At 44.7% G+C, this 24,427-nt stretch overlaps 1 protein-coding gene across 1 annotated transcript in view; it reads left to right on the forward strand.

Moving 5' to 3' along the window:
- The first annotated feature begins 4,407 nt into the window (after positions 1-4,407).
- Positions 4,408-24,427, forward strand: part of DOCK9 (dedicator of cytokinesis 9) — a 490,995-nt gene continuing 470,975 nt past the window's right edge. Inside the window, exon 1 of the mRNA XM_082245713.1 lies at positions 4,408-4,801. Coding sequence (XP_082101839.1) covers positions 4,679-4,801 — 123 coding nt within the window. The 5' untranslated portion in view covers positions 4,408-4,678. The remainder of the gene's footprint in view (positions 4,802-24,427) is intronic.

A 24,427-nucleotide genomic window follows, 5' to 3' on the forward strand; every position in this document is an offset into this window, starting at 1 on the left:
TTAGGCCAGTATGTAGTCTGCTCCATATTTTTGGCAAAAAAATATCCCGATAAGCATATATTTATTGGTTTGCGCAAACGTTATAGCCTCCACAAACGATGGGATATATTTATGGAACTTTTTTTTTTACTTGTAATGGCGGCGATCAGTGACTTATAGCGGGACTGCGATATTGCGGTGAATAAATATGACACTAAGCAAAACTTTTTTTGGGTACCAGTGACATTAATACAATGATCAGCGCTAAAAAAAAAATGCACAGTCACTGTACTAAGGACACTGGCTTGGAAGGGGTTAACATGAGGGGCATTCAAATGGTTAAATGTTTTCCTAGAGAGTGCTTTCTAACTGTGTGTGTGTGTGGGGGGGGGGGGGGGTGCTTGTACTGTGAGAAGGCAGAGATCCTTGTTCATGCTTAGCAGAAACCCAAGATCACTGCCTTCCCTTGTCACAGAACGGTGATCTGTCTTATTTACATAGGCAGACCGCCGTTCTTCCTGTGCCCCAAACAATCTGGGTCCTGGCGGAAATCGCATCTGCTGGACAAGCTGATTGGCTCCTGCTGTGTCCAATCACAGCGGGAGCGGGTCCCTGACCCAGAAATGCAGAATCAAGTACCTGTATGTGATGCTGCACACAGGAGCTGCTGCCCCACAGTAAATGTACGTGGGGCAGTCGGCAAGAGGTAAAGTGTACTTTTGCCAAAAAATAGTGTATGAAAAACTGCTGAGAAAGTACAGTATGACCTAAAATATGGCAATGACCACCATTTTATTCTCTAGGGTCTTCGCAAAAAAAAAAAAAAAAATATATATATATATATATATATATATATATATACACATATATATATATATATATATATACACACACAGTATCTCACAAAAGTGAGTACACCCCTCACATTTTTGTAAATATTTTATTATATCTTTTCATGTAACAACACTGAAGAAATGACACTTTGCTACAATGTAAAGTAGTGAGTGTACAGCTTGTATAACAGTGTACATTTTCTGTCCCCTCAAAATAACGCTGGCAACAAAAGTGAGTACACCCCTAAGTGAAAATGTCCAAATTGGGTCCAATTAACTATTTTCCCTCCCCTGTGTCATGTGACTTGTAATGCCCCTTTCACACAGTCCGTCCGTCGGACGGACTGCGTTTATCTCAGCGGGGGATCGAGCCGCCGATCCCCCGCTGAGCAGGCGGATGACAGCTGTGTCTCCGCGCTGTGTGTGGAGACACAGCTGTCAGTTCCCCATACATCTCTATGGGGGAATCGGATGGGAACAGACCGTCGGTCCGTTCTCATCCGATCCGATCCGCTGGACGGATGGAAAATAGGGTTTCCATCCGTCCAGATTTGACGGATCGGATGTCAGCGGACATGTCTCCGCTGACATCCGATGCCCCATAGGGATACATGGGGGGACCGTTCAGATCCACCAAAAAAACGGACAGGCGGATCTGGACGGTCCGCCTGTGTGAAAGGGGCCTTAGTGTTACAAGGTCTCAGGTATGAATGGGAAGCAGGTGTGTTAAATTTGGTCTTATCGCTCTAACTCTCCCATACTCGTCACTGGAAGTTCAACATGGCACCTCATGGCAAAGAACCCTCTGAAGATCTGAAAAAAAGAAGAATTGTTACTCTACATAAAGATGGCCTAGGCTACAAGAAGATTGCCAAGACCCTGAAACTTAGCTGCAGCACTGTGGCCAAGACCATACAGCAGTTAAACGGGACAGGTTCCACTCAGAACAGGCCTCATCATGGTCAACCAAAGAGGTTAAGTGCACGTGCTCAGCGTCATATCCAGAGGTTGTCTTTGGGAAATAAACATATGCGTGCTGCCAGCATTGCTGTAGAGACTGAAGGGGTGGGGGTCAGCCTGTCAGTGCTCAGACCATACGACGCACAATGTATAAAAATGGTCTGCATGGCTGTCGTCCCAGAACGAAAGTCTCTTCTATAGATGATGCACAAGAAAGCCCGCAAGCAGTTTGCTGAAGACAAGCAGACTAAGGACATGAATTACTGGAACAATGTCCTGTGGTCTGATGAGACCAAGATAAAAATATTTGGTTCAGATGGTGTCAGGTGTGTGTGGCGGGAACCAGGTGAGGTGTACAAAGACAAGTGTGTCTTGCCTACAGTCAAGCATGGTGGTGGGAGTGTCATGGTCTGGGGCTGCATGAGTGCTGCCGGCACTGGGGAGCTACAGTTCAGAGGGAAACATGAATGCCAACATGTACTGTGACATACTGAAGCAGAGCATTATCCCCTCCCTTTGGAGACAGGGCTGCAGGGCAGTGTTCCAACATAATGACCCCAAACACACCTCCAAGATGACCACTACCTTGCTAAATTAGCTGAGGGTAAAGGTGATGGACTGGCCAAGCATGTCTCCAGACCTAAACCCTATTGAGCATCTGTGGGACATCCTCAAACGGGAAGATCGAGGAGCGCAAGGTCTCTAATATCCACTAGCTCGGTGATGTCGTCATGGAAGAGTGGAAGAGGACTCCAGTGGCAACCTGTGAAGCTGTGGTGAACTCCATGCCCAAGAGCGTTAGGGCAGCACTGGAAAATAATGGTGGCCACACAAAATATTGACACTTTGGGCCCAGTTTGGACATTTTCACTTAGCGGTGTACTCACTTTTGCCAGCAGTTTAGACAATAATGGCTGTGTGTTGAGTTATTTTAACCACTTAAGCCCCGGAGGATTTGGCTGCTAAAAGACCAGGGTTTTTTTTTGCGATTTTTTACTGCGTGACTTTAACGGACAATTGCGCGGTCGTGCGACGCTGTACCTAAACGAATTTGACGTCCCTTTTTTCCCACAAACAGAGCTTTCTTTTGGTGGTATTTGATCACCTGTGCGATTTTTTGATCATGCGCTATAAACAAAAAAAGAGCGTAAATTTTGCAAAAATAACAATATTTTTCACATTTTTTTTATATGAAATTCCCAAAAAAAATGTAAAAATCAAAATTTTTTAACATTTTCGGCCAATTTGTTTTATGCTACCTATGTTTGGTAAAAAAAATCGCAAAAAGCGTATTTTGATTGGTTTGCGCAAAAGTTATCGCGTTTACTAACAAAGGGAAAGATTTTTGTCATTTTTGGTGTTTTTTTTTTTAACGCGTAATGGCGGCGATCTGCGATTTTTTTTTCGGTACTGCAACATTGCGGCGGACAGATCGGACCCTTGACTGACATTTTTAACACTTTTGGGGGTACCAGTGACATTACTGCAGTAATCAGTGCTATACATATGCACTGCTACTGCAAAAATGACACTGGCAGGGAAGGGGTTAACTTTATTGGACAGGGAGGGGTTAAGTGTGTCCTAGGGGCGTGATTCTAACTGTGCAGGGATATTGGTGTAAAAGCAAAGATCAACAGTTCTACATAGTAGAACTGTCAGATCTTCATTTTTACACAGGGAGAACTAACAGGCGGCTTGTTTACATAAGCCGCTCTGTCTTTCTCCCTTCACAGGAGCGATCGTAGTGTGACTGGCGGACATCGAGTCCGCCGGTCACACGCACTGACTTGCCTGTGAATGAGCCGCGGTGGGCGCGCGCCCGCCCGCAAGTCAGTGACAGGTGAGTGACGTATCGATACGTCACTCTGCCTGGCCGGGGCTGACCGCCGCAGTATATAGTCGTGGCGCGGTCGGCAACCGGTTAAGGGGACAACAAAATTACGCTGTTATACAAGCTGTACACTCCCTACTTTACATTGTAGCGAAGTGCCATTTCATCAGTGTTGTAACATGAAAAGATATAATAAAAGATTTACAAAAATGTCAGGGGTGTACTCACTTTTGAGAGATGCTGTGTATATACATATATATATATAAGGTTTGGGGGTTTGAAATGATTTTCAAGCAAAAAAACACAGATTTTTACTTGTAAACAACAGGAATCAGAAAAAGTCAGGGTCAGTAAGTGGTTCCATCTTCCCACATATGACCAAAGCTCCTCTTTATTGTGATTTAGGGTGTGTAATCTTCAGCATATATCCTGCCTTTCCTCCACCTCAGACTGACCAGAGCTGTCTTGTATTTGGCTTCCAATAGTGTGAGGTAAGGCCTCCCAGCTGTGCCCTCCCTCCACACTCATGGGGTGAGCAGAGAACAAGGCTGGCCTCAACCCTCTCATTCCACAGTCCATACAGTAAGCTATTCACTTAGGCATAACAACGGCCATGCACTTCAGCTAGAAGCACCACGCAGGACTTCACTGGCTCTCAACACTTTTCACAGTGTCTTTTTATCCCCAGCCCTCAACAAACATGGCCGCCGGGGCTTCATCCAGCGGCCCGCGACGTCATCACAACAAGTGAGACGTCAAGCAAGGAGCTCCAGTGTGCGCTTGTCAGCGGCGCGCGCTCCCGAACCACGCCCCTTGGGAAGAAGATTTTGACACAGAGCGATGCGCGCCCCCGCGCGGTGCAAGCCCAACGGGAGCGAGCGTCATCCGAACGTTCCCCGGGAATTCCGTGTGGGCCGGCGGCGCGCGCCTGGCTGTGTGTAGAGGTGGGAAGAGCCCTGGGCTCCCGGCATGAGCGAGGAAGGTGCCGGCGGATGAACAGTCCGGATAAGAAGGGAGGGAGACCTCCCCGCCCGTACGCGCACTCCTGGCCCCGGTCATTGGTGATTCTGCCGATATGTCTTCACATCACACAGCCCACCCGGAGACTCGCAAGTTCACCCGGGCACTCAGCAAGCCTGGCACCGCGGCGGAGCTCCGGCAGAGCGTGTCTGAGGTGGTCCGAGGCTCCGTCCTCCTGGTAAGAGGTGGCAGGTGGGGGAGGGTCACGTGGTGTAAGGGGGGTGACCACATGGTCGGCTACATTGCACTGTCACTAGGAATATCATTGACTGACATCAACACCCCACTAAGAATGGGGGCTCCCTCTGTTTAACTTTTTACGCAGGACCCCTAAAGAGTCTGTCCGGAATCGCCCCCCTCTGTAGCCTGGCGCAGACAGATGTCGCTGGCCGGAGCGATTCCATAACGACAGACACGCCCCTGCTATAGTGATCCTACCAGGACACCCCCCTTCCATCGCGTCAGACTTATGGGGGTCCTAGATGCCCGGAGCGATTCCATAATGACAGAGACGCCTCCGCTATAGTGATCCTATACCCCCCTTCCATGGCATCAGCCTTATGGGGGTCCTAGATGCCCGGAGCGATTCCATAACAACAGATGCCCCCGCTATAGTGATCCTACCAGGACACCCCCCTCCTTCCATGGCATCAGCCTTATGGGGGTCCTAGATGACCGGAGCGATTCCATAATGACAGACACGCCCCCGCTATATTTATCCTACCAGGACACCCCCCCCCCCCTCCATGGCATCAGCCTTATGGGGGTCCTAGATGACCGGAGCGATTCCATAATGACAGACACGCCCCCGCTATATTTATCCTACCAGGACACCCCCCCCCCCCCTCCATGGCATCAGCCTTATGGGGGTCCTAGATGCCCGGAGCGATTCCATAATGACAGACACGCCCCCGCTATAGTGATCCTACCAGGACACCCCCTCCTTCCATGGCATCAGCCTTATGGGGGTCCTAGACGCCCGGAGCGATTCCATAATGACAGACACGCCCCTGCTATGGTGATCCTACCAGGACACCCCCCTCCTTCCATGGCATCAGCCTTATGGGGGTCCTAGATGCCCGGAGCGATTCCATAATGACAGACACGCCCCCGCTATAGTGATTCTACCAGGACACCCCCCTCCTTCCATGGCGTCAGACTTATGGGAGTCCTAGATGCCCGGAGCGATTCCATAACGACACACAAAACCCCCGCTATATTTATCCTACCAGGATACCCCCCCCTCCATGGCATCAGCCTTATGGGGGTCCAAGACGCTTACATAAATGAGCTATATCTTTCCCCATCAATCATCTGATCAGGATAACCAATCTGTAGTCAATAACCCTTTAAATCAATATGCCACACAAGTGGATTTTTGATGGTTCTTCCTTTGGTAGTTGGATAAGTTGTCAATGGGATCTTTGCTCGCTAGGCAGTCACGATTGGTCAAAATACAGTCCGCTTCATGCCCGGGGGGCCCAGTACTAATAATCAGTGGTATTCCTTTTTGGCCAATTTACTCAGTGTGATTAGATCTGATGTAAAACGATAGGAAGGGAAGTCATGGCTTTTAAATTACTGATTACAACATTTTGATGGAATCACACTTTGATTGGATAAAATAATCAAGGTTTGTATGGCCACCATTAGGTTACATTCCCACTGGCCTGTCGGGTATGATTTATTAGCACCCAACTCTTGGCACAACAAAAGATACCCTTGCAGTGCCCCCCCATGCAACGGTTGAATGCTTGTTAAAGCAGAGCTCCACCGAAAAGGGAAAGTTCTGGTTGTTTGCTTCCTCCCCCACCTCCGCTTCCACATTTGGCACCTTTTAGGAGGGGGAGTGGGTACCTGTTTTTGACAGGTACCCGCTTCCACTTCCTGGTGACATCACCACGGTGAGATCACCCTGAAGTTTGGCCCGCCACCAGCTATTCACATTGTGCAGCACAGCAGGCAATCGACTGTGAAGCCACGCTGGTTTCCCTTACAAGAAATGGCAGCAGCATCTGACAGCCAATTAAAAAAATTGTCTGGGGTGCCGACATCACAGGATCCCTGGACAGGTAAGTGCCCCAATATTAAAAGTCATCAGCTACAGTAGCTGCTGATTTTTTTTTTGGTGAGGGCTGGAGTTCTGCTTTAAAGCCAAACTCTAGGAAAAGTATACCCACCCCTGCCTTTCAAGGGTTAAAGTAGAACTATAGGCAAACTTTTTTTTTTTTTTCCATTTTGGATACAGCAAAGGAAGGTTATAACCCTTGTCAGATGGTGAAAAAAGAAAAAAAAATCTGTGTCCCATTGGGGAGATTTCCCTTCACTTCCTGTCCCATACACAAAATAGGAAGTGATAATAAATCCCTCCAAAGTCAGGGAATTCCAAAGCTAGTGTCCCATTAGAAAATATAACCCCCCCCCCCCCCATTGTATCCAAAACCTAAAGTATGGGAATAACAAAAAATTCTTGCCTAGATGGCTGCAGCACCGATCTCAGCTACAGCTGGCCCCCTCTAGATCAGACTGTTGATCGCTCAGTTCTCCCCTCTGCGCAGAGAATCATGACTGTCAGCCACCAGCTCTCTACTCTGCCCCTCCAGTGCTCACTGGAGAGCTAAGAGGCTGAGCCAGCTGTCAGTCAAGAATCTGGGTGGATCCTAACTGTACAGAGATTTTTCCCAAGCCTGGACCTGCTGAGTGACGGCTTTAGACTGCTGTGACTGGAAACGGGTCACAAGAGTGCAGAATGTACTGCGGTCCTGTGATCTATAGGAGTACAGCCCAAATCGCTTTGGCCATACTTCTTCAAAAAATATTTGCTTACGTTCTACTTTCCATTCTCTTTTAGGCCCCCTTTTTTTCCAAATATAAATTTTTATTAAAGCAGGGAAAGGGAGACATCCAGAACAATATACAAGTAGTTTAGATTACAAATCAGTGATAAACACAAAAGAAAGCATTCTTGTATACGCCAACGCTATGTTAATGACAGGCCCAGCACTTCCCTTGCTTGCTTTTATGGAACAGAAAAAGAAGAGAGAAAGGTAGAAGGGGGGCAAAGGGAGGAAGAAAGGGGGGCGTAAGGGGTAGGGAGGGAGAAGGGTGTCCGGCAAGAGACGATCTGAACGTGAAAGCACATATACTATCCAAGAGGAGACTATGCACCCAACAGAGCAGCACCCTCCGATACAACAAATGGGTCCTTTTAGGCCCCTTTACACCGGCATTCCGTTTGTCCGTTTTTCATTCATCTGTTGACAGGTGAAAAATGGACATCAGTGCATCTCTATGGAAAAATGGATGTAAATGGATGATTGTCCTTTTCCAGCTGTTTACCTCCTCATTCTTCAACATCCAGAACAAAGGAAAAACAAATGTTATCGTACATAACAGTCCATTTTTTCATCGGTAGTGGATGTAAAAACTGAATCCGTTGTTTATTTGAAAAAACGTGTCTGAACTGATAAAACAAACAAAACACCCGTGTGAAAGGGGCCTTAGGTCTAGGGATTGGGAAAAGCAGTTTTACTTGGCCAATCCTGTGGCAGACCATGCTCTCCTATGTTCCATTGGTGGACTGTTTTCGGTGTCCTCACAATCCAGTGCAGGGCTATGGGCTCTGTATCAGTCTTGATGGTGTCAGAGGCATCTGATCACCAGAGCACAGAGGAGAAGAGGCTGCAGGACTGATCTTGCAGCAATGAGTAGCCTCCAGGAGCAGAGGATCAAGGAAGGAAATAATACATGCTTTTCTTGTTCACTTAGATGTCAGTGAGCATTTAAATTCTTGTTCCAGGAAAAAGCAGCCCTCCCCTCCCCCACCCATAGTGCAGTGTATGTCTAGGGTTGTATGAGTAAGGTGTACATACCTGATTCCTCCCTCCCTCCAGTTCTGTGAGCAGATCTTTGCAATGAAGAGAGCAGCACTGGAGTTAGGGAGTTGGGTAAGTAATGCAGCCTCTCATTCTACCCTTTTAGGCTTCACAAGCATTTACCAATGCAGAGTGGGGAAACACCACTGCAAGTGTTTTTTTGTACCCAGAGTCTGGCTTTAATTTCTCCTGTCCATTCAGTGTATCTTCCCCTCCACATACAATTTTCTGTTTCTTTAAATGCAGCTAAATTGAATGTACCTATAGAGAGGTGACCTGTACCAAGTAAAATCATGTCCTGTGAATGTACAGTCAATGTATGTCATTGGCAGTGTGGATGAGACCTTACCTGTGTGTTGGCTCTATTATTAGGATTTCAGCTTGCTGCTTGTTGCTATGGGGGTTCTGTGCATACATGGAATGTTTTCTGGCAGTGTGGTGTTATGAGAATGTTCTAAAGACAGTCGCCTCTTGTAATTGAACATTTCTGATTGGTCACAGTGGAATTCTTCACGTCATTTACAAAGTTGATTGTATTTGCTTTTTAATGAGAGTTTGAAAAAGGTGAAGCTTTAGGACTCATGCACCTGGAATTTAACACGTGTATATAGATGTACAGCATAAAATACACCTCGATAATCCACATCGGGGGATGCCAGCTGATGTGTAATTTTGCTCATAGGACTGTATGACAGAATGGGCTCTTTGTAGGTATATGCCTGTACACATCAGTACATGCCTTTACAGGAAAACTTTTATGAAAGTGTAAAGTTGTAGCTTTAAATATCACAAATGTAAGTGATCTGATGTGGCTGCTGATAAGGCAGTACAGCCATCCCTCCTGTACTGGGCCGGAGCCCCATCAGTTCAAATGGGAGCCCAGGTACCTGTTAAGCAGGAGGTCCCCCCCTTCACGCTGCCAGCTTCTCCTCTTCTTTCCTCCTCCGGCTGCACTGCAGGGGGATTGGTTCTTGCACATGAGCCCCTTCCATCTGCTGTCCAGGCCCCTCTGTGTGCCCCTTTCCCCTGCAGTGCTGCCAGCTTCCCTCCTCTCCTGATTCAGGAACACGGGGGGGGGGGGGGGGGGTTTCAAGATGGAGAACAGAAGAAGGCGCTGGCAAATATGTAATTTACTGGCCCCTTCCTTTGCTGAATGAACACAGTGAGTGATAGACACATGAGTGATTGGTTTCCTACCAGCAAAGCATAGTAACATGTGTTTACTATGCTTCGGTTTGTGAATAAGCAGGAAGCCTTGGAGTGCTTTCTATTCATTCTTCTGTGCAGTTGAGGCTATAGAGAAAGGGACTGATAAATGTCACTCAGTCACTTTCGGAAGGGGGCCCTGTCATGTAGGCTGTATGGGGCCCTGTGATTTTTAACAGCAGCCCTGCCCACACCAGTCATGTAGGTGTAATAGTGAGGCATTCACCTTACTGGAAGTTGCCAGGTAACTTTTTGCATTTTGTTTTTTTTTTTCTTACAAGTTTAACTACTTCCGGACTGCCCGCCACATGTATATTGTGGCACGGTGGACCGGCTGCGCGAAATCACGTACAAGTACGTCATTTTGTGCATGAGATTTGGGGTGCACGCGGTTTTCCTCTAGTGCATCCATACTTCCTCTGAGCACACTTAAAGGAGTTGTAAAGTCTCAACGTTTTTTGCCTTAATGCATTCTATTAAGGTGAAAAACCTTCTTGGTTGCAGCTGGTCCCCCATATCCCCCCCCCCCCATTATTTATAATTAAACCCGAACCTTCCAGCAATATTAGCATGAGCCCAGCGGCTCTTGCCACTGTCTCAGGTCCTTGTTGGATAGATTGATAGCAGCGGGAGCCATTGCTGTCAATCAAATCCAGTCACATGGGAGCTGGAGTCTTGCTGTCTGTGTCAATGGACGCAACAGTGGGACTTGTGAGCATGCCCACGCGGGTGCCCCCATGGAAAACAGCTGTCCATGGGGGCACCCAATGAAGAGGAGCAGCCAGGAGCGCCGCTGAGGCACCCCAGAAAAGTAGGATCAGAGCCGCTCTGTGCAAAACCCATGCACAGAGTAGGTAAGTATAACTAATGTTTAAAAAAAAAAAAAAAACCCCAAAAAAACAAGCGAACCTTTACAATCACTTTAACCCTTTGATCACCCCTAAATATAACCCCTACCCTGCCAGTGTCATTTATACAGTGACTGCATTTTTTTTTAGCACTGATTACTGTATTGGTGTCACTGGTCCCCAAAAAAGTGTCGCTTAGTGCCAGATTTGTCTGCTGCAATTTTGCAATCCCGCTAATAGTAGTAAAAACATTAATTAATAGTAAAAAAATAAGAAGTCCATAAATAGATCCCATAGTTTATTATAAATAAATCTCATGTGTACCTCAAACCATAGGTGTCACATTAAAGACACCTATGGTTTGAGGTACACATGATATTTCTTTATTATAACATATTGTATGTATAAGTAGCAGCAGTTAGGCAGGTTCCAGCGGATTTTCCTGAGCGCAAGGGCTTACCATATTTTTGCTATATATATATATATATATATATATATATATACACATTTCTTTTTTTAACTGTAAACTTGGTGGTCATAGTTTGTAGACACGTTAACTTTTGCGCAAACCAATCAATATACGCTTATTGGAATTTTTTTTTACCAAAAATGTAGCAGAATACTATTAGCCCAAATTGATAAAGAAATTCAATTTTTTTTTATTTTTTTTATTTGATGTGTTTTATAGCAGAAAGGAAAAAAATATATATATATTCTTTTCAAAATGGTGTTTTTTTTTTTTTTTTTTTTTTGTTTATAGCACAAAAAATAAAAACGGCAGAGGTGATCAAATACCACCTTAAGAAAGCTCTATTTGTGGGGGGGGGGAAAGGACATCAATATTATTTGTGTACAGCGTTTAAGTAAGGCAATGCCGTATTGTATAACATGGCCTGGTCATTAAGGGGGTAAAACCTTCCGGGGCTGAAGTGGTGAAATTTAATTTATGTACTCTTATTTAGTTATGAATTCCCTGTAATGTGCTCTGTTCTTTTTTCTTCTGCTATTTTGATAGGAATGAAATAAATGACACATGTTAACATCTAGTAGACATTGTTTCTTTTTCCATGATGTATCCTTGAGGGGATATACACATTAAAAAAACATCCTAAGCTTTCCTAAGATGATGAAAGTGATAACCTGACCTGTGGCAGTAGAAGATATGTCAGAATGTATGAGTAAATGTTGTCCAGGAAGTCCTAGCAAGCCTGAAAAGCTCACTGCTCACTAGTAACCTTGTACTTTATTTTGACATCAGATCACTAGGTTGACTGGAAATGTACCATTCATTTTTGTGACTACAAAGGAGACACACTTGAATTGCAGCAGGAGGGATGTGTGTGTACTTGTTGCTGTGCACTTTGTTAGGGAGTTTGTCACAGGGTGAGTTGAATGATCCCTCATATCCTGTCGCTGCTATGCATTGCGTAGTATGCTGGTGATTTAACGATTACGTGTTAAACTAGCTATCCAGGTATTATTTAATACCTACATAAGGTAAATGCTTTGTCTGCGTACATTTCTTTCATAGTGTATGAATCTGCAGTCTTGTCTTTACAAGGCACCTCTCATTAGTTTGAGCTGGACAGAAGTAAAGTTCCTTTAAAGCTAGCCTTTGTCAGTTAGGTCTTTAGTCAATTTCCCCATCCACGCTAAGGTTGGGTACATATGGGAAGTTTTTATTTCATTCAACCCAGCAGACTGAACATAAAAAAACTTGCAGATAGCTGTACTAACACATCCAATGTCAGTACAGTGATCTCCCCCGCTGAGCTATTGTTCTCTAAGAGGGGGGCTGCCCCTTAGCCAGAATACACTGATCACCACTTGTAGCCATTGGCTGTAAGTTCTGATCGGATGCTGGTTTTTGTAGCAAGCTCATTTCACAGAAGCTGGTCAAGGAGCTATGCACACGTGCTGAAAGTTGGCCAGTGACCATCCATTTTCGGCCGATTTATGGCCCATGTGTAACTAGCTTAAACAACATGGGTGTCAGAACCTCATCTGCTGGCTATTGTATTCTGGACTGCTTTGTGTGCTGCTCAAGTTTACTGAAACAGGTTATGGATCTCAAGCATTCGCCACAGGGAGTGCTGGCACAGAGGGGAGCTCATCCGAGCTGCTTCAATCACTGGCAGTAAAGAAAGGACTCTCTGAAGTCTCACATCCATGTTGTCCCTATATTGGGTTTATGAATGTCAACCTCAGCCTGGACTCCGACCAGACCATGCACCCAATGCCTCTCAGTGCTAGAGCATTCTCCTATGTACCCACTACCAGAGCTCCCCTTTCTCTGACTGTGAGCAGGGGATCTTCTCTCTGCATCCGCTGTCACTTTTTTAAAACAGCACAACTGTGCAGGACTTTGCCCACACAGCTTAAGCATTCATTCATAGCTCTGTGAATAAAAAAAATGGCGACTTTCTGCCACGGCAGAAGATGTACTTGTAGGTTGAATGGACAGTGAACATGCAGTTCAGCATGCTTGTAGTTCATTTATTCTTCCTTTTAGCTTTGTCACAGCTCATACCAGAATACGGGCACAAAGCTATAGGAGGGCTGTGCAGGAGTCTGACATTGCATCTGTAAACTGCTGATTTCAGGTGCAATGCTACACAGGCCCCATTCAAATTATTAAATGCACATTTTTTTTAACTGCAAAAATATGCATTATTATTCTAGTATATATTTTTTTGAAACCTGAGCTTTGCTTTAATTTTAGAGCATACAAGCGCAATATATTTCCCAGTTTTTAATATGAAAATCGAATATAAAATTGTGCCGAATAGATACGCAGCATGTTAGGCCATAAAGCTGTGTCTGCTCAAGAAAGAGCACATTCTTTAGGGTCCTACATTTTACATAACTTTTACAGGTCATTATTTAACCGTGAATAACAGTCGCAGTGGCTGTTGCCAGGTTATGTGGTAGCAATCGGATGGCTTCCATCTGACAGCTGGCAGTCAGTAAGTTGAACCTTCTGCTGCGGCTGATGTATAAAATACAGTTCATCGGGGGCAGAAGAAAAATAAGGACTGGATCACACCAGCCTCGTTGCAGGAAACACATTTTTATTTCCATGCAAGTTTTCTCGCACTGCAAGGGAACATGTTTCTTCTACTGGTGGGTGCCATCATTTGTTTGTGGCACTCCAGCGTATCTAGCAAACACGCATGTTTGTGGTTATTGAAACGCACGATACCATGTTTGGTGTGGTTTGATTTTTAAACCTTGCGCCTGCTGTACTTTTCCTTATGGTCCCGCGCATTTGGCAACCATTGAAATGAACTGGTTGTGAAAAATGTACAGAAATGCACAAAAGTGCATGCCCTTGTACTGGCCCTAAATCCTCCTTCCTTCCTTCCTTCCTTGTACACAGACAGTGGAAAAGGGTGGATAACAGGATAGGGATGAAACCTGGGTGGGACTTTAAAGTTTAATTTAACCCCAAAAAATAAAAACTGACAGGTAGTATTTTTATGATGGAAGAGACCCTATTGATCTCTTTTGTCATAACGGCTTCTCAATGTCTGTCAGCATTAATTTATGACCTGGCTCTGTGCTGTAATGATGGGACTCCTGTCTGCATGCAGTCAAGGGGTGGCACAGTCCCTGAACTTGGAAGGAAGACCAGGAGAAGATGGAAATGCATGTGATCAGTGGGAACACTGATAGCGTTGCACTGGAGGGGATCGTTTGAAAAAACTCACTATGCTGTGCAATGTGCATACTATCGCATGGCTAACAGCTTCTGGGGGCTTTAATTCCAATTTAAGTATAATTTGGAGAAAAGTAATGCATCATTTCTCTAAAAGGCTGTTTTAAAAACCCTGCTATCCTTTACTGCCAAGGAACCCCAGGACAGGAACTCTTTGGCCTGACTGACATTCCAAGAGCCAACATTTCTAGAAGTTACAAACCACTTTTCATCATTATATCTCTTGTGTCAAGAAAATCCCTTCTGTACACATGGATTTATCCCGATTCTCCCACTTTCTCGTTGTCTGTAGATAAACTCTTGAATCGGTGGAGACCTCCCTACACAAGGATCACAAATCCTTTTGTCTGGGAATCTTTCATTCAAACCTTACCTATAGATTGTAGGGTCTCAATAGGTACAATTTCTCCAATATACTCAAGGGTATCAAACCACACTGTGAACCAATGACCTTCTGCCACCAACCTAAACTAACTTTATGTCCTGTTAACTGAGCGCTTCTTTCTCTTTCTCCTAATTCACTCTATGACAGACCGACCAGTCATCGATCCAATCCACAGTGCTTAAAGTGTCTTAAACCCAAAAGCAAAGGTTTGTTATATTGAAGCTTACTAATTCTTAGATGTGATGGTTGCATTCGTTTTCTTTTTTAAGCTTTCTTTATTCTATTTTCATCTGGTGATACAGCCAGAAAGTCTGTTTTTCAAAAGAACAAGCTCTCCAGAAGAATGTACCAGTTACAGAGATGAGACAAGCTATTTAACACTAGCAAGAGTGCTTACAATTCTCATGTTTTACATTTCAAAATGGTTGCTGTAACTGCTAATAAAGTATTCGCTGGGGGTTGGCTTCAATTTGTTAGTGTATTTAAAGCTGTTAGTCCATATAACTTTCCCCCCCCCCCCCGACTCAAAATGCTGCTGTGGAAAGGTGTCTCATTCAGAGTGGGGGCACATACAGGTGTGTTACGGATCACATCATCAGGTGAAAAAAGCCTAAAAAAAAGAAAACTGACACAGTGGCCACATATGATTGGTAAGCTGCAATATATTATATTTTGGGTTTAATACCACTCTATCTACCATGGGACCCAGTACACCATTTCAATTTCATAACTAACTGTATTATCAAAAAGAATAGTTTTTTTTTTTCCATTAATCTTTTGACCAAATTTTGCGGCCACCTTTAATTGCGATTGCATTCTCATGCCAAAAAAAAAAAAAATTGTAACTGTTTTGGAAAGTGGTTAAAACAACGGGTGTAGTTCCGCTTTAACATGCTATCATAATATAGGTATTTAAAAAATATTCAAGATATCTGCCAGCTTGAGAGAGTGCAGATCTGGGAATAATAAACAGCACATACCAGTTATTGCAGCCTGGCATTCGCTTGACAAACTAAACACTTCTTTTTTTTTTTTTTTGTTGCTAGGGACCATTTAATCCATACTCTTGTGTAATCTCCCCAAATGACTCCTGTACAAACGCCGTAAGGGAGTAGGTTAAGACATGCCTGCTAAGAATCTTGTATTTCCTTATTGCTCTCGGCTAGATTGATTATATAGAATTTATTTTACCCTGACAGGGATTGCTAGTATAAGGGAATGTAGGTGGTGTCTGCTTACAATTTTATGCATTTTTTTGCAACAAGGTAGAAAACTAAAGTTGGACTATACCTACACCCTGCAGTTTTTACCTAATCTGGGGTTGATAAATCTGCTGCACTCACAGTCCAGCATGTTATTCTTTTGATTTGTATATGCTTGGAAAGAGCAAAGTATTTCTGTCAATTCTTTATTGACCCCATAGGGGAGATTTCACCTCACTTTCCAGCACCTGTGACTAGAAAGAAGGATGGCAGTTGGCACTGACACAGAAATAGATTGTAACAGGCCGAGAAAGGGAATTACCATTTCACATTTTACAGATAAGTGTTTTGGTTTGTTCCAGTATATATCCCCGATGATAAGACCAAAGGGGGGAATCTCCACAAAATGGAAAACCATACAATTAGTAAGTCAATGTCAGGCAATAAAGTGTAACTGCCCCTTATGCCCTGTACACACGTTCAGATAATCGGACGACTTATCTTTCGCATTTTGTTGCGTGATACTAATATCGAATTCAACAATGTATATAAACGTATGATTTTTTTCGTATGATTCTAGAAAAGCTTCCTGGTTGCTTAGCTGCATATCAGATGGGGCAAAACAAAAACATTTTTCCATGCTATTTTAGAGTTTCTGATCACGTGCGGTCTTTGTTGATCGATTTTTAGTGGGCCCATACTGTACTGATTAAACGATTATCGTTCGCTAGGCTATCGTACGACAAGTTTTCGTGTTTGTCCCTTCGGATTTTGTTGGATCGGCTGTCTAAAGCTGTGTACCAACGATCAGATTATCGTGCGATCAAGTTGAAAAGCAATTATTTTCGTACGATTATCTGAACGTGTGTATGAGGCATTCGTTGCAGTTACAATTATTATACCAGAGCACCCCAGCTCTCCCTCCTAGTCTTATTCTCATCTGTTCACCAGGTCACTTGCTTCTCAAAAATGTTCCTGTGTGGTTCTTTCATCGCAATCCCGATAACTCTTAGAGCCGGTTCACATACAGGCGACCCGACTTCCCGGGGCGACCTGTGAAGTCACGGTGCACAGCTCGCACCGCGACCTCGGAGCGGCATGCACGGACTTCATATCATTGAAGTCAATGCAGGTCGCTCCAGGTCACCCCAAAGTAGTAAAGGACCCTTTTCCTAAGTCGGAGAGACTTGTGTCGCTCCTATTAGAACGGGTCCTGTACTCTATGGCATGCTAATTGTCAGGCGACCAGGTCACCTGACAAGTCGCCCCAGTGTGAACGGGGTCTTCAGCACTTCTGAGTATAAGCCTTATTGGGGACAGGTGAACAGAGTACTTTAAGGGGAATGGGAAAGGAGATACACTGAGTGGTAACTGCACTTTTGGGGTCTCTAGATACATTCATCGTGTGAAAACTACTGCTATGCTATACCTTGTCACCATGTGCAATAACTATATTCCAACGCAGTCATAGTACATAGGTTTATTTAAAGAGAATTTGAATGGTAAAAGCTGTGCTCAAAGAACTGCTCACCAGTATAACCTGTAGGCGGCTTGCAGCTGATGATTTCCATTTAGCTGACTTATTACACCTTTTTCTGCACACTGTGTCTCTTTTGAAGTCGGCTATCTTGGTAGAGGAGCAGGCTTTGCTTCCTTTATGTCAAGTCATTCTCTAGTTGGCTTATGATTTGAAAACCAGTAGGGAAATATTTATGTTGCCGCTGGAGATGGACAGAAAGCACAGATCCACAGAAGCAGGGAGATGTTTCATTGCAGGTTCTAAGATAGAGCTTCACCAGCAATGGGGACAGTGAGCAGCACAGTGCAGACCTCACTAATTATTACTCCAAATCTCTAAGGCTAATAGTCAGAGGCAGCAGTGCCTTACATGATCTCATACTACATATATACAGCTATGAGACTTTTAGAATGTAAGCAAAGTCCTTCCAACCCTCTTGTTTTGAATTGTATTGTATCTGTACTGTCTGAAAACTGTATAGTAATGAGATATGCATTGGGAATAAACAGGAGTGTCTCGGGACCCTTGCATACCGGGAAGTGAACTGCTATCTATTTTTTAAAGTGTTGCCTATACATAATTTAACGTTTCTGTATATTCCATTTAAGATGGCAAACCTTCATTATTTTTTGTTCTCAAAAATAGCAAAACATGTTGGTTTTGCACAGAGTTGGCCCGAACCACCTTTTCTGTTCCCCACTGGTGATCTTCGATCCTCCACTTCCCCCAAAGCAAGCTGCTTCTGCAGGCTGTGTACATCTGTGGACACATACAGTGCAGCTCGGCCCTGCCCTCCTTACAGGATTTGACTATCAGTAGCAGTAGCCAATGGCTCCCAGTGCTGCTGAGTCTCCTGTGAGAGGGTAGAAGAGGGTCAGGAAGGAAGGACTAGGTACTTCAGAGGTCATTAGTATATAATGCAAAGTGCAGTGTCAGAAGTAAGCAATGAATAGAGCAGAGATCAGAAGTAACCGATACAGAGTACAGGCGTAAACTGTAGTTAATTCAATTAGTTCCACAGCACAAAATATTCTCTGCTGCTTTCATAGACCTTAGATGTAGCTGCACTTGGCAGAGTGCAGGAAGTCCTCAGGAGATGGTGACTGACATGGTGGGATCATGATCTACCCATCAGATGGCTGTGATCGATCAGTTTCCGTCCTCGACATACATGATGTTAACTTGGTACATACATTCTGCATGATCTGCTGCTGATATATACATAAAATTAAAGCTCAGGCAATTCACATTCCATCAATGAATAAAAAGAGACAAGAAGCCCTCAGTCAGACCTATGTTTGTGCATTGTACGTGGTTGTGGCACACCCCCATTTACTTGATTGGTTTAATCTTAGTCTAGGGGAGAGTAAAAGCAATTTAATGGACCTTATTCTCTGCTCCCTTGGTAGATGGCAGTGTACTGTCCCTTGATGTTGTATCCAGTGCAGGGCACGTCCCTACATTGGTCTTAAAGACGTCCGGACCTTAGAATGTTGGGCATGGGAGAGTAGGTGTTGCAGAGATTGGTCTAGCAGTGCAGAGGCTCAGGTATGTCCCCTAGAACTAAACAAGTAACCCTTAAGCTGGCCATAGACCGGTCAAATCTCTGCCGGTTCAGTAGGAAAAGACTGAGATTGGAACAATGTAGGGGCAGGCTGAATGTACCTAAGTTGATCCAGCTATCAACTTTAGTACAACCAGCCTGTCGGATTTTTCATGCGATTATTGCTTGCGGACACGGCCCCACTCAAGGGGCTAATTTTCCCAGGACTCCCCTCCTCATTGGCTGAGACAGCAGTGCAGCGCCATTTGCTCCCGCAGCTGTCAATCAAAGTCAGGTAGCCAATGAGGAGAGAAAGGGGGTGGGGCAGATCTGTGTCTGAATGGATACGGGGAACTGTGGCTTGGTTTCCCCTATAGCAAGCTGCTTGCTGTGGGGGCACTCGGCAGGAGGGAGGGGCCAGGATCACAGAAGAAGGACCCAAGAAGAGCAGGTAAGTATAACATGTTTGTTATTTTTAACGAGACTTTAGTATCACTTTAAGGGCTTGTTCACACTATAAGAGCCCATTCACATTAGCGCGACTTGTCAGGCGACTTGTCAGCCTGACAAGTCGCGCTATGTCACGGTCCATTGACCACTACAGGACCGGTTCAAATAGGAGCGACACAAGTCGCTCCGACTTAGAAAAAGGGTCCTGTACTACTTTGGGTCGACCTCGGAGCGACTTGCATTGACTTCCATTATGTAAAGTCTCTGCAAGTCGCGCCGAAGTCGGGTGCACGCGACTTCACATGTCGCCCCCCCAAAGTCGTGTCGCGCTAGTCTGAATGGGCTCTAAAACCATACATATAAACAAGTCTACTTTCAAACAAAATCTTTTTAATGTAAGCGAGAAAAGAAAAACTATGCTCATTGTATGTTGTGTTGTAGAAATTAAAGGTTGCTTTTTCATGGGAAGTGTTCCTTGGTAGTAATCTTATTTTGTGAGTGTTTTAGTTGTACTCAGTCTTTGCTGCAGAATGTTATACCAACAAAGCATGGGTAAAGCAGAGGAAGGTGGTGGCATGCTGTAGAATGTCAGGAGTGCTCATAATTACATTTCACATATACAGTAGATGTCTGTGTATATATACATTATCCATATGATGTTTTTACAGCTATCGTTATAAATAAATGTTATGTCTGCCATCATAAAAAATGTGACCCAATGAAAACGTCCTTTTCTCATGTTTGCAGTGTGACTGATGCAATAAACTTTCTTTCATAGGCTTTATTTAACTGTAGGTGTTACATTCTTCTACATTTTGTGTAGTTTATCCATTGTAGTATTTAGTATTGTATAGCTTAGCTTGTTAGGTTTTAAGCTTTAATCAAAGGAAAACTCTGCTTTCATAAAAAAAGTACCTAAAATCGTTAAGCTAATGTGTTGTTTTTTTATTACCTTTCAATTTGCTATTTCAATCTGTAGCTGCAGTAATTTTCTAAAACTGAAAAACTTCAATGTAATTTAGCAACCTGGAGGATTGGCTCTCTGATTTTCAAATTTTAGACATCCTCTGCGATGGGAGTTTTGTTTTTGGTGAGACGAAGTCTGATGCTTGCCTAAATAAAGGGATGCAGATGATGCAGCTTTTCTCATTTAAACACGACCACCTGCTCAAGTGGTCATAATGAACACAGGCCCTATATTCAGGAATGACCTGGTGAAACAAACAACCATTTCTTTAGAACAAAAAAATAGGGTTCTGCAAAGTTTAAAATCTATGCAATATACATAGACTACCGAGGGGAGATTGTTTCTCAACAGAAATGAAGTTACACTTAGCCCTATATGTTGGTGCAATGCAGTGTCATTGTGGAGGGCACCCCAATGCACCTTGCCCACTGCCATGTGCTGTAGTGTGTCGCATTACAGAAATCAGTACATTCTTCTTTTTGGTGCATTGAGTGCAATTGAAAGGGCTTCCCTAAAATGTTCACCTTTTACAGAGGATTTGTAAAGGTGACCCAACACTGGACCTCTCCCTGGTCCCCTCTGTACTTCCTTGTGCAATCCTGAGCTGTTAATGCTCCCTCAAGCCCGCCATGCAGTACAGGAATTTGAAATCCCTGCTGCCTTCTCTTCTCTTCGACCAGTGTTGCCAGTACGGACCAGACAGTTTCGGAGTGCTCAGCGCATTCATGTGCAGCTTACCAACTCTTAGATGCTTTGGTTGTATAAGTTTCCTTTTTTAAACTTTCTTTCCCCAGTTATCTTCCAGGACAGCCTAATGAGAGAGAGAGAGGCTCCTCCAACCGAGCATAGGAAACACAAGCCACATTAGTTTAAATACAGGTGTGAGACCGAGACCCCCCTAGATATTTTGTGTTTCCTCGGCCAGACAGGATCACTGCAAGATACTGATATTTTTTTTCCACTGCCAGGCCTCGGTGCTAGGTGGCAGGAGCCTCCTGACCATGGCCTTTCCTTAATCTGGGGCAGTGTCCCTGGGGAAGGGTTAGCTGGGGAACTCTGGCCCCCCTGGTACCTGTGGTATGGGGAGGGGGAATTGGAGAACCTCTTCTTCCTGTTTTGGCATCCTTTAGGGGGGAGCCACAGTGGAAGATTACCCGGTCCTTGCAGGTATCGCAGAGTCTGTGTTTTCTGATGGGCAGCATTAAGCTGGTGTCTCCTTTCTTCCTATCATGGTAGACAGTGGGAGTGCAGAGGCATGCTTCACTCTCATGGAGCCGGTGACGCAGAGGGTGCATTAGATTCGGCCACTATCCTCCGGGCGGTGTGGCGGAAGTGGGCCGCCCATGTCTAGGAGCATGCCGGAATGGGAAAAAAGGGAAAATACACAGCGCTGCACCATAAGACTGGCATCCCAATCCACAGGAACTGGTCTGGAGCCTGCAGGGATGGATAGGGACTGTGCTCAATCGGGAGTCTGGTGCACGTAAGGAAGCAGCAATCCTGGGACTCCCTGCACAGCAATGAAAGTGGCTGCTGCAGAGGAGGTGATCGGGGAACACACGCAGCACCTGACCCTAAGGGCAAGAGACGCGTAGAGAAAGATGGAGCTGTCCCAGGGGAGGTTCCCAAAAAGAAATGTGCCTCGTGCCAACAAGTCTTTAGCTTGGAATAAAGTGCTTTGCCAGGACTGTATAGACACTCTAACTAAAAAGGAAACTAGCTCTGTTTAAAAAAATTGTTGGACACAATGAATACAGAGAAAGCTAAAATGTTTAAGTGGTTTAAGACCATCTCTGCAAGAACTAGGTCCTTTGGACGTGTCTCTGCCCAGTACTTCATATGCTAGCGCAGCACCTCAGGCCCTTGCATTCACACTGGTCATAGAGGAACTGGAGGTGCTAGGGCAGGTGGAGGACAGCGTCAGTGCGGATTCCAGTGCTGAAGAAGGGAAGAGAAAGCAAGTCGGGTACAAAAACTTTTGTCCACCCCCCCCCGACGAGACAGATGATTTACTAAAAATTATATACGTTACTTTGGAGTTAGCACATACGCTCTATGTAGGTTTACAATCAAAACAGGCAAGAGCGTTCAAGGGTAGCTTAATATTTGGTGAAGACTTGGATTTGGTTTTGTTAAAGTCTGCTGATAAAAAAAGGCTTTCTAATTCCAGAGAAACAGTCCAAAAAGCCTTTTCCCCCTTCAGGAAAATTGGTCAGAAGGACGCAGGCAAAAAGGAACAAAATGGACCCTGGCAACAGAGGAAGGGTGAAGTCAGAGGGGGTTTCTGTTTAATACCTCCCAAGCCAATGACTCCCCTTGCAGGGTGGAGAGAGGCTGGGGGCCCTTCTACCTTCTTGGGAGAAGGGTTACTTACGTGTTTATCCTGGATCAAATTGGCAACGGATACAGGATAGAATTCTATCCTATACCCTCATGGCAATTATTGGTGACTCCACTGCCAAAGGACTAAGACATGGCGGCTGCCGTGACAAATATAATCCAGGAGTTTCATGATCAGGGAGTCCTTTTCCCCCATCCCTCAAAAGCAAGGGTACAGGGGGTTCTATTCCCATGTGTTTTAACAGAAGGAAACCTTTGGGGGAAATATAGCTTGATCCTGAATTTTAAAGGAAGTCAACAAAAGTGTGGTGTACAAAAAAATTCAATACTGACACCATTTTCACAACGAGAACTATTATTCAGAGAAGCTTACATGGCGGCGATCGATTTGAAAGATGCGTAACCTGCGTATTCCGATCAGAGGCTGCTCCAAACCTACCCTCAGGTTTGCAGTGAAAGGACCAGGCTAGACACTCCTTCTTTTTTTTTTTTTTTTTCTCCAATTTCACAACTTCCCGTTCGTGTTGACATCTGCTCCCAGGATCTTCACAAAGTTCCTGGCAGAAGCCTTACAGGGGTTATGGACCTCAGGTGTCCAGATAATACCCTACCTGAGCAATCTTCTTGTATTTACAGTCATCCACAGAGCTGGAGAAAAACCTAAACTACACCATAAACCATCTGCAATCGCTGGGGTGGATTGTGAACTCAAAAAAGTCAAATTCGCAACCATCGCAAATAGTTGTCTTCCTAGGTTACATACTGGACTCGGTGGAAGCAAAAAATATATATACCTGAAGAAGAAGAAGAAGAGAAAGATCTATTGAGGATAGAAGCATTTAATCTCCTACTGAGATGGGCAGTATCCATCAGAGCAATGAAGAGGCTTTTAGGTCTGATGACGGCATCTATCCCAGCAATCTCCTGGTCTCAAGCACACACGAGAATACTGCAACATTTTTCCCTGTCGGTGTTGAGGGGGCAACAGAGTGCCGTGAACGATCGAGTAACTCTGCCAGATCAAGTAAGAGTCTTTGCCTTGGTGGCTACAGGAAGACTACTTGTGAAAAGGGAAATCTTGGATGCAGGAAAATCCAGTCCGGATAACGACGGATGCAAGTGCGCAGGGTTGGGGAGCCTACGTGGAACATCTGGCTAAACAGGGAAAATGGGAGAGATCAGAGGCCGTCTGCTCTTCCAATGTAAGGGAGCTAAAGGCAGTATGGAAAGTTCTTCTCTCCCTTTGACCAAGCATAAAAGGAAGACCTATCTATCGGACAATATGGCAGCAGTATCCTACATAAACAAACAAGGGGGTATGCGGGCCCCCTTCCTCATGGACGTGGCAAAGCTGATCCTTGCATGGGCAGCCATTCACCTCAAAGGGGAGCTGAATTTACTGGCTGGTTTCTTGAGCAGAGTCACATGGAAAGGAACTTGAATCAGGAAGTGTTTGAGGCAGTCTCGGAGATGCGGTGTTGACCTCTAACAGACCTGTTCGACTCATCCAAGAATGGGAAAGTAGAAAACGTTTTCTCTCAATTCACAGGGACACTTGCAGTCTGGGTCTGGATGCTTTTACATTTCCATGGTCGGAGGATCTCCCGTATGCTTTCCCTCCGTTCAGGCTCATACCAAAGGTGATTCTGAAAGTCAAAACCTCAAGAGCGAAAGTAATTTTGATAGCTCCTGCTTGGCCAAAAAGGTCACAGTTTTCTGCTCTACAGAAACTGTCAATAGATTGGCGGAAC

This window comes from Pelophylax lessonae (genome assembly GCF_965119305.1).
Source record: "Pelophylax lessonae genome assembly, chromosome: 2".
NCBI lineage: Eukaryota > Metazoa > Chordata > Amphibia > Anura > Ranidae > Pelophylax > Pelophylax lessonae.